The sequence below is a fragment of the Salmo salar genome, chromosome ssa27 (assembly GCF_905237065.1).
Source record: "Salmo salar chromosome ssa27, Ssal_v3.1, whole genome shotgun sequence".
NCBI classification, from domain to species: domain Eukaryota; kingdom Metazoa; phylum Chordata; class Actinopteri; order Salmoniformes; family Salmonidae; genus Salmo; species Salmo salar.
This window is the reverse complement of record NC_059468.1, coordinates 11,109,898-11,121,054: the sequence shown is the minus strand read 5'-3', so window position 1 is coordinate 11,121,054 and position 11,157 is coordinate 11,109,898. Positions and strand designations below refer to the sequence as shown.

General features: G+C 42.7%; 1 protein-coding gene across 1 annotated transcript; it reads right to left on the bottom strand.

Annotated features, from left to right (window-relative positions):
* Positions 1-269: 269 nt before the first annotated feature.
* On the bottom strand, positions 270-9,013 carry LOC106588369 (zinc fingers and homeoboxes protein 1). Its single transcript, XM_045709633.1, has 3 exons — positions 8,663-9,013; positions 1,994-4,784; positions 270-1,725 (listed from the first exon to the last, which is right to left on the bottom strand). Exon 2 carries the CDS (start codon positions 4,652-4,654, stop codon positions 2,000-2,002), a length of 2,655 nt encoding a protein of 884 aa, XP_045565589.1. The 5' UTR covers positions 4,655-4,784; positions 8,663-9,013; the 3' UTR covers positions 270-1,725; positions 1,994-1,999.
* Between the last annotated feature and the right edge of the window lie 2,144 nt (positions 9,014-11,157).

The window sequence follows — 11,157 nt, the reverse complement described above, 5'->3', positions numbered from 1 at the left end:
ACCTACCTCAGCATGGCTCGTTCTTAATAAACCTATCAGGTGGTATAAATACAACTGGATTGACAGGTATTGCCATTTAATGATGTAAGGTTCAAATAATGACATCCAATATCTTATTAAAATCATATTTCCCTCAAGTATGTTTTGCTGCGTAGATGTCTATATTAAGATAACCATTTCAGAGGTATGACAAATTGTGGAACGCAAATGCATCAAAACTCAAGTTGAGTTTGTAGTAGATCGAACAATAATTGCACAAAAGTCAAAAATCAGGGTGCAGTGTTGTCCACACTTCTAAATACAAGCATGTCACACACAAATGTATTGTCTGACTGTAAAACAAATAATACATTTTGTATTTTAGTAGATCTCAATGGCTTACAGTTAGTTGCAGTTTTCCTATAGCTTGACATTGACTACTGAAAATCTGTTTCTTCCCTGCAAAACCACTGGTCTGAAACTAAATACATTTCTTGACAAAGTTTATTTTAGCTTCGGATAAAAAGTATTCATGAAAGTAAGATATAATAAATAGACTAATCATACTTGTCAATTATTACAGCAATTAAGGATGGCAAAAGGATTATTTACATTTACATTTAAGTCATTTAGCAGACGCTCTTATCCAGAGCGACTTACAAATTGGGCTTATCATATAAATTCTGTACTAAGGTTCCCTGTCTACTGAAAACAGAGAACCAAAACAATAATTTACAATTCACCATCCCCCTCAATTGATTGTTATTTGATGTACAGTTGCATATAACCTGTACATCCAGATTTTTAGCATAGTCCTTGAAGATAAGCAGAGGAAAAAAAGTAAAAAAAAATGTAACTAAAGTAAAATTGGCTCTCGATTATAAAGGAACCATACCAAGTGCTTGTGGTAACTTCACCCTATATATATATATTGTCATTGTACACCTGAAAGATTTTAACCCGTAATTTTGGGGGGGAAAGCACAAGTTAGTTACTTTAGAAAAAACTGCCATCTGAAGCAAATTGTGAATGAAGATGTTTCATGTGTATTTTTATAACGCATCTAAAATGAACAGTCACTTTCTTCAACTCATAGCTTAAAAGACTGAGGTAATGTTTACTAAGTCCTGAATTACAGCACACATGCCTTTTTCATTTGGAAAGCCAACATACAAAAAAAAAAAAAAACACCCCAAAAAACTGAGCATAATATTAACCAAGCTTACTCCATATTTCGTAATTTAAGACTAACAAAGAACTTGAATACATATAAAAACAGTTTTGTAGAACTAAAGCACTGGTTCCATTTAAAACATAACCCAAAAACAGATGGCACTGATTTAAGTAATATTCACAAATCTGTGAGGTTTTAAAAACCGTTTTGTCAGTACATCAAAGAAAATACATGGGAAATTCCCTTGAACCTTGACACAATTTCACGATTTAAAAAACGGTTCAATGTTATCACATAACCTACAAGAAAAAGGTGAGGTTTAACCTCATCGACATGTCTTGGATTTAGTAAAGATAGCAAGGTCAAATGACTAAAATGTCCCAAAAGACCAAATAGTATTTTAAACAAAGGTAAAACATACTGTATGTATCTATTATTCCTTGCTAAAATTATTTGGCATCATACACCTTCTCTTGTTTCTTTGTGTCTGGTTGGTCCATGCAGTATAACACAAACACTTAGTACATTTCACCTGTGTTTTTCATCTCTTCTGTAGGCAAACAATGTGAATTCTGTGGGAGCAAAACACGTCACAAATGAGAAAACATGATTTTCTTCTACTTAGTGTTCAAATTTCCTCATTGACTGTATAAAGAGGAAATCAAGGTAAAAAAGGTAATTACATTTGTATTAGGCTAATTTAATTCAATTCAGAGGGGGGAAAAAATTGCTATGTTAAAAAAAGAAACATCCAGGACACACAAGGAATGAATGCCTTTACAATTATAAAATGATTTCATGCATGAGCTCATTCTACCCACCCTTTTCATCATCACTCACCTTTAATCACTGATCCTCTGACTCCGGCTGTGATTGCTTGATACATTGAGGCTCTTCCGTGGTTTCATTGTCATTATTTTCAACTTCATCATTGTTATTTTCATCATCTTTGTTATCGTTTTTTTCATCAGTGACGACATCCCCTTGCTCTTTCACTTCCATCTCTGCCTCACTGTCGCCATGCGTCTCCTCTTCACCGTCACTGAAAGGGTCAAGGCCTTTCTCTTCCCTCCTGCTGATCTCCGCAAACCAGTCCCGCACCTGCTCATAGCTCATACTGGACTTGGCCACCAGTTCATCCAAATCTTTCTCATTTAAGACCTTATGCTTGAGGTAGTGCTCCTTTAAAATCTCTTTACCCGTCTTGACTTTGATGGCAGGGGTTGTTTGTTTGCAGGGGTATGGCCGCCTCGTCCTCCTGGACCAACCCCGAAAGCGTTTCCGTGGCTTCTTCTTAAGTTCACCTCCGTTCATTGCCTCGTTAACTTTTCCACTCTGGTACAAGTAGTACCACTTCAGGTTACTGTTCTTGCAGGCATACCGGGTGTCTCCAAACCAGTTAACAATGTAGGTTCTGGGTAACCCGCTCTCCTCTGCCATCTTGTCGTACTCTTCAGCAGAGGGCCACTGGGTACGAACAAAGGTGCTTTTCAGGACGTGTAGCTGCTCTGGGGTTTTCTTCATTATCTTTCGGCCGCTGGGTGGAGTCTGAGCCTCTTGCCCAGAGGAAGGCGCTTTGATCCGTTCACTCTCCGGCTCCTCTGCGCCATCAGAGTCCACTGGCATTTTTCTCCTCTCGGAGAACCAGGCGTCCACCTCTCGCCTAGTCAGTTTAGTCTCCATTCTAAGCCTACTTAGCTCCTCATCGCTAGGTTTGTCAGACTTCTGGTAGCTGGCCTCCAAAAGCAGAAGCTGCTCCGGAGTCTTTTCCTTGAACTTCTGAGGTGTGAAGTCAGGAAAGGCGTGGCGGAACTTGATTCGTGGATCATAAATGGGCCCTTGGGTTGTCGGAGAGGATTCACTGGCTTCGTCGCTGGAGTCGATCACAATGGCTGTGCTGCTGCTGCCGTCGTTACTGTTGGCGCTGACTGAAATGTCATTTAAGGCAACGCCGTGGTGGTCCTTTGAGTTGCGTTGGTTATAGCGTGTATCGCTGAACCACTTCTTTATTGCTCTTTTGGTGAGGTTAGTGACCTTCATCAACCGAGAGATTTCTGCCTCAGTGGCAAACTGTCGTCTCAGGTAACTGGCCTTCAGCTCTGCTAGTTGCTCCTTGGATTTTTTAGGTCGCGCTCCCAGGGAATCGGGACTGAGTGGAGAAGCGGTCTCAGAGGTGGAGGGTTCTGGCACCTTACTGACACTGGTTCTGGGGTTGGGGATCCCAGCTACAGCTAACGTGATGGGTGAGGCCACAGGGACAGCGTTGCCACCCCCGACCTGAGTCAAAACCATCCCTGGTTGCCCTACAATCTGACAAGTCTGAAAGATGGACTGCAGGCCATTGGCTGCTGTTGCAAAATTGGCTGGGATGACAGTGATGGTCTGTGGCACCGCCTGCACTGAGCCGTTAAACTTTTTCCTCCTGGCCTCCTCCACCTCCTCCGGGGTCCAGCTCACACCGTGCTTCAGCCGCTGAGCAGAGAACCATACCTTTATTTGCTCCTCTGTGAACTTGGTTTGGGCTGCTAGGCCCATGATTTCTGACACAGATGGGTAAGGGAACCTGTTGTAGGCGCTGACCAGCAGGACATTATTGTCCATGGCCCCATTGTATGTGGGGATACTACTGACCGGGATGAGGAGCTGGGTCTGGGAGGTCTGCTGATTCTGTAAGGCAGACAGAACTTGAGCCAATGTCCCTGGGGGGAGCATTGTGGCAGAGTTACTGGTCTTTATTTGGAGCACGTTTGGGCTGTTGACCATTATGCTTTGCTGAATAGGTTGAATGGTCAGAGGGGTCGACACAGCCACTACATTGGGGGTGACAGGAGGGGGGACCACCTCCTCCATCTCTTCCTCCCCATCACTCTCCACTTTAATGACACTGTAATCTGCCATTTTGTGTGACCCTGTAAACTTCTTGGCCTCAGACCTACTCTTGATCTTCATGATTGGCGTTTTGCTTAGGGCAATACCCTTACAGGATGTGTCATCATCCTCCTCAACCTTAACAAAACTGCCATCAAAGGTCAAGTCATTGACTCTCTGCTCAAAGATGGTTTGATTGTTGCGTTTCACCATAGTCCTGGTGAAATTGTCTTCTCCAGGGTGGTGACGTGCATTATGCTCCAACAATGCATCATATCTCTTGGTGTGAAAGTCACATTCAACACACACATAAGATGAGTTTAGAACTATATTTGGGTGCTCAGTGTCCACATGCAAGGTAAACATATTGAGCTGTGAGGTCTGAAAGCTGCAGTACTTGCACTCATAACCTCCTTCTGCCGTACTCGAGTCCATAGTTTTAATGAAGTGGTCGATGGCCTGTGAGTCATCCTCATTCGGGATGCTTTCAGTTGAGTTTTCCACAGGACAGTTAGCGGCCCCCTCCTCAGCCTCTCCGTCTCCCTCTTTAACGACCTCCATGTCAGGGTCTGAATCCACCATTTGAACAGGAGGGACCATGCAAGGCGTTGTTGATTTTCTTCTGCTCGCCATTATCTGTCTTATCTGAGCTTGTGTTGAATATATATATATATATATATAATATGTTTTAATCTAAATCTTGGTTCAGGTCTTGTTGCTCCATTCAGGCGCTCAAACTTGAATGTTGGCTTATTCTTAAATCCTGCAAGAGATAGAACCATATTATGTGCACATAATTGAGAAATTCAAGGTCTAAACAATTTACATGAATGCCTATCTACTGGAAAATGTAGAGGGGGGCCTTTACTGCAATGTATGTAAAACCTCATTCTCTGGCTGGGCCTGGCTCCCAAGTGGGTGGGCCTATGCCCTCCCAGGCCCACCCATGGCTGCGCCCCTGCCCAGTCATGTGAAATCCATAGATTAGGGCCTAATTTATTTCAATTGACTGATTTCCTTATATGAACAGTAACTCAGCAAAATATTTGCAATATTTGCCCACAAAATGGCTTTATTACAAACAGAAATACTCCTCAGCACCCCGCCCTTCCCCCTCTGATGATCCCACAGGTGAAGAAACCGGATGTGGAGGTCATGGGCTGGCGTGGTTACACGTGGTCTGTGGTTGTGATGCCGGTTGGACATACTGACAAATTCTCTAAAATGACGTTGGAGGTGGCTTACAGTAGAGAAATTAACATTAAATTATCTGGAAACAGCTCTGGTAGACATTACTACAGTCAGCATGCAAATTGCATGCTCCCTCAAAACTTGAGACATCTGTGGCATTGTGTTGAGTGACAAAACTGCACTTTTTAGAGTGGCCTTTTAGTCCCCCAGCACAAGGTGCACCTGTGTATTGATAATGCTGTTTAATCAGATTCTTGATATGACACCTGTCAGGTTGATGGATTATCTTGACAAAGGATAACATGCTCACTAACAGGGATATAAACAGATTTGGCAACAAAATTTGAGTGATAAGATGGCGCCGAAGAGGATGGCTGACATTTTACATACTCCTAACCAACTGTGCTATTTTTCTATATTTTTTTTGCGTTGTTTGTAACTTTTTAAAATGTATTTTGTATATAATGTTGCTGCTACTGTCTCTTATGACCAAAAATAACTTCTGGATATCAGTACAGCTATTACTCACCACGAACTGGAAAAAGCTTTTTCCTTTAACGAGTCTGACGAGAAGGATACACTGCTTTCCCGGGAACAGGTTCAAATCCCCGTCATTTGTGTGAAGAAAAGACGGAGGAAAAGAGGGCGCAGGTCGGGCTGCCTTCTGAGAATCAGTAGGCGAGCGAGTAAACTTCCACTGCCATCCGTTCTACTTGCTAACATGCAATCATTGGAAAATAAAATTGATGACCTACGATTACCATTATCCTACCAAAGGGACATTAAAAACTGTAATATCTTATGTTTCACTGAGTCGTGGCTGAACGACAACACGGATAATATAGAGCTGGCGTGATTTTCCATGCACAAGCAGAACAAGAGAAGAAGCTATGTCTGGTAAGACGAGGAGTGGGGGTGTGTGTCTTTTTGTTAATAACAGCTGGTGCGCGATGTCTAATATTAAAGAAGTCAAGGTATTGCTTGCCTGAGGTAGAGTACCTTATGATAAGCTGTAGACCACACCATCTACCAAGAGAGTTCTCATCTGTATTATTCGTAGCAATCTATTTACCACCACAGACCGATACTGGCACTAAGACCGCAGTCAACCAACTCTATAAGGTTATAAGCAAACAAGAAAATGCTCATCCAGCTGCCGGGGACTTTAATGCAGGCAAACTTAAATCAGTTTTACCAAATGTCACATGTACAACGATAAAAAAATAAAAAAATTAAAAACTCTAGACCACCTTTACTCCACACACAGAGAAGCATGCAAAACAAGCAAAAACTAAAGCAGGAAGTACCAGTGACTCTCTCAATACGGAAGTGTTCAGATGACGCGGATGCTAAGCTACAGGACTGTTTTGCTAGCACAGACTGGAATATGTTCCGGGATTCATCTAATGGCATTGAGGAGTATACCTCCTCAGTCATCAGCTTCATCAATAAGTGCATCGACGACGTGGTCCCCACAGTGACCGTACGTACATATCCCAACCAGAAGCCATGGATTACAGGCAAAATCCGCATCGAGCTATGCCCTCAGACGAAACATCAAACAAGCAAAGCGTCAATACAGGATTAAGATTGAATCCTACTACACCGGCTCTGACGCTCGTCGGATGTGGCAGGGCTTAAACTATTACGGACTACAAAGGGAAACCCAGGCGTGAGCTGCCCAATGACGCGAGCCTACCAGACGAACTAAATTCCTTTTACACTCGCTTCGAGGCAAGCAACACTGAAGCGTGAACGAGAGCACCAGCTGTTCTGGATGACTGTGTGATAACGCTCTTGGTAGCCAATGTGAGCAAGACCTTTAAACAGGTCAACATTCACAAAGCCACGGGGCCAGACAGATTACTAGGATGTGTACTCAAAGCATACGCGGACCAACTGGCGACTGTGTGGCCAAACACGACTCCAACACCATCATTAAGTTTGCTGACGACACAAAAGTGGTAGGCCTGATCACCGACAACGATGAGACAGCCTATCGGGAGGAGGTCAGAGAACTGGCAGTGTGGTGCCAGGACAACAACCTCTCCCTCAATGTGAGCAAGACAAAGGAGCTGATCGTGGACTACAGGAAAAGGCGGGCCGAACAGGCCCCCCATTAACATCGACGAGGCTGTAGTGGAGCAGGTCGAGAGTGTCCACATCACCAACAAACTATCATGGTCCAAACACACCAAGACAGTCGTGAAGAGGGCACGACCAAACCTTTTCCCCCTCAGGAGACTGAAAAGATCTGGCATGGTCCCCAGATCCTCAAAAAGTTCTACAGCTGCACCATCGAGAGCATCCTGACTGGTTGCATCACCGCCTGGCATGGCAACTGCTCGGCATCTGACCGTAAGGCGCTACAGAGGGTAGTGCGTACGGCCCAGTACATCACTGGGGCCAAGCTTCCTGCCATCCAGGACCTATATAATAGGTGGTGTCAGAAGAAAGCCCATAAATATTGTCAGACACTGTTTTCTCTGCTACCGCACGGCAAGCAGTACCAGAGCACCAAGTCTAGGACCAAAAGGCTCCTTAAAGCTTCTACCCCAAAGCCATAAGACTGCTGAACAATTAATCAAATAGCCACCGGACTATTTACATTGACACCCCCCCCCACTATTATCTATGCATAGTCACTTCACCACTACCTACATGTACAAATTACCTCAACTAACCTGTACCCCCTGTATATAGCCTCGTTATTGTTATGTTATTGTGTTACTTTTTACTTTAGTTTATTTGGTAAATATTTTCTTAACTCTTCTTGAACTGCACTGTTGGTTAAGGGCTTGTAAGCTAGCATTTCACAGTAAGCTCTACACTTGTATTCAACGCATGTGACAAATAAAGTTTGATTTGACATTTCTGGGATCTTTTATTTATGCTCATGAAACTGGGGACCAGCACTTTACATGTTGCGTTTATATTTCTGTTCAGTGTACTTTAACATATTGTTGTAGGTGTGGTGGGACATGTATATCAAGTTTAATTTCACTAATACGCAAACATTAAGTCGTTACATTGTTTCCACTGCCATGACTAAACTCCACGCGGAACATTGATGCAAGTCTTTAAATAGTACAATACAAGCTTAATATGTGGCTGCTTATAGTGTATGTATTCTAGCCCAAAGCAAAGGGATGTGAGAAAACTGCAGTAGAAAACATTTGATTCCTAAATCGATGTAATATTGATAATACTTCTGTATCATTAGTCTGCTAACTACCAGTGTGTTTAACAACTTGTCAGTCAGTTACACTGCAAAGAACATTCGTGTTAGTTGTCCCCTTGTGCCTCTGTCACGAGTGTACGGTATTTTGCTGTTTTTGGGGGGGATGGGAGTATTTTGCAAAAAGTGGGAAATTGTAGTCAAATCTTAATAATGGCAGATATTACGTGAATGTATGATTAACTTCGCATGGTGTTCATTTTATTACATACCCGTGCAGATAACTGTCGTTTACAAGCATCTTGCAACAACCAGTTAGCTTCCAATCTGACTGCTGATGCGCCTTCTTCCGCCTTTGCCGTCGTTCCCTCACCCACAAATGCACTGTCGACTCCGGCAGTGGCACACAGGCGCAACGAGTCCATCTGTTGTTACCATAGACTCAGAGCAGAATAGTGAATGCGCCGAGATTCGTTTGGTTTTTCACTCCCTTTCCTTTTGCCTACAAAACGTCGCCTTGTTTGGTTTGTTCATGCATTAAAACCGACCTAGATGTAGGCATCGATAGTTCATCGAATCTAACGAGTCATTTTTTTTCTTCCAGAGCGTCATGACAAATATTTTACGTCATAACGTCATCGTAAAGCGACTTCCTCCATGGAAAAAAATAAAAACCCACCAGAGAGGAAGAGGCTCATTATATAAATAATCTTTGAAAGAACTGACTTCTTCTCAATTATCCTAAAAGCCCATACTTTTGATGTGAAATGTAAAAGAAAGTCATAAAAATAGATGTAAATAATATGCAATTAAGTCAAAGTGTATTTATCAGATGCGCCAAATACAACAGGTGTAGACTTTAGTGAAATGCTTACAAGCCCTTAAACACTCTTAAATCTGCAACAATAAAATAAGTCACAAGGCTACAGTTGAAGTCGGAAGTTTACATACACCTTAGCCAAATACATTTAAACTCAATTTTTCACAAATCCTGACATTTAATCCTTGTAAAAATGTCCCGTCTTAGAATGTGAAATGTCAGAATAACAGTAGAGAATTATTTCAGCTTTTATTTCTTTTATCACATTCCCAGTGAGTCAGAAGTTTACATACACTCAATTAGTATTTGGTAGCATTGCCTTTAAATTGATTAACTTGGGTCAAACGTTTTGGATAGACTTCCACAAGCTTCCCACAATAAGTTGGGTGAATTTTGGCCCATTCCTCCTGACAGAGCTGGTGGAACTGAGTCAGGTTTGTAGACTTTGCTCGCACACGCTTTTTCAGTTCTGTCCAAAAATGTTCTATAGGATGGAGGTGATGGCCACTCCAATACCTTGACTTTTGTTGTCCTTAAGCCATTTTGCACCAATTTTGGAAGTATGTTTGGGGTCATTGTCCATTTGGAAGACCCATTTGTGACCAAGCTTTAACTTCCTGACTGATGTCTTGAGATGTTGCTTCAATATATCCACATAGTTTTCCATCCTCATGAAGTACCCAAAAAGTACAATCTTTGTCCCCATGTGCAGTTGCAAACCATAGTCTGGCCTTTTTATGGAGGTTTTGGAGCAGTGACTTCTTCCTTGCTGAGCGGCCTTTCAGGTTATGTCGATATAGGACTCGTTTTACTGTGGATAAAGATACTTTTGTACCCGTTTCCTCCAGCATCTTCACAAGGTTCTTTGCTGTTGTTCTGGGATTGATTTGCACTTTTCGCACCAAAGTACATTCATCTCTAGGAGACAGAACACGTCTCCTTCCTGAGCGATATGACGGCTGCGTGGTCCCATGGTGTTTATACTTACATACTACTGTTTGTACAGATGAACATGGTACCTTCAGGCGTTTGGAAATTGCTCCCAAGGATGAACCAGACTTGTGGAGGTCTACAATTGTTTTGAGGTTTTGGCTGATTTCTTTTGATTTTCCCATGATGTCAAGCAAAGAGGCACTGAATTTGAAGGTAGGCCTTAATCCACAGGGACACCTCCAATTATGTCAATTAGCCTATCAGAAGCTTCTAAATCTTTTAAAGGCACAGTCAACTTAATGTATGTAAACTTCTGACCCACTGGAATTGTGATACAGTGAATTATAAGTGAAATAATCTGTCTGTAAACAATTGTTGAAAATAATTACTTGTGTCATGCACAAAGTAGATGTCCTAACCGACTTGACAAAACTATAGTTTGTGGTTGAAAAACGAGTTTTAATGACTCCAACATAAGTGTATGTAAACTTCTGACTTCAACTGTATATACAGGGGGTCAATGTGGCTATATACAGGGGGTCATGCAGTCAACGTGCGGGGGAACAGGTTAGTCAAGGTAATATGTACATGTAGGTAGGGGTAAATTGGGTGGTGGGTGGGGTCAATGAAAATAGTCTGGGTAGGCATTTGGTTAGCTGTTTCTTATAGATTGGGGGTAAAAGCTGTTAAGAAGCCTTTTGGACCTAGACTTGGCGCTCCGGTACCGCTTGCCGTGCGGTAGCAGAGAGAACAGTTTATGACTAGGGTGGCGGAAGTCTTTGGCAATTTTTAGGGACTTCCTCTGACACCGCCTGGTATAGAGGTCCTGGATGGCAGGAAGCTTGGCCCCAGTGATGTACTGGGCCAAAAGCACTACCCTCTGTAGCGCCTTGCGGTTGGAAGGCCGAGCAGTTGCCATACCAGGCGGTGATGCAACCAGTCAGGACACGGTCGGTGGTGCAGCTGTAGAACTTTGAGGATCGGAGGACCCATGGAAAATCTTTTCAGTCTTCT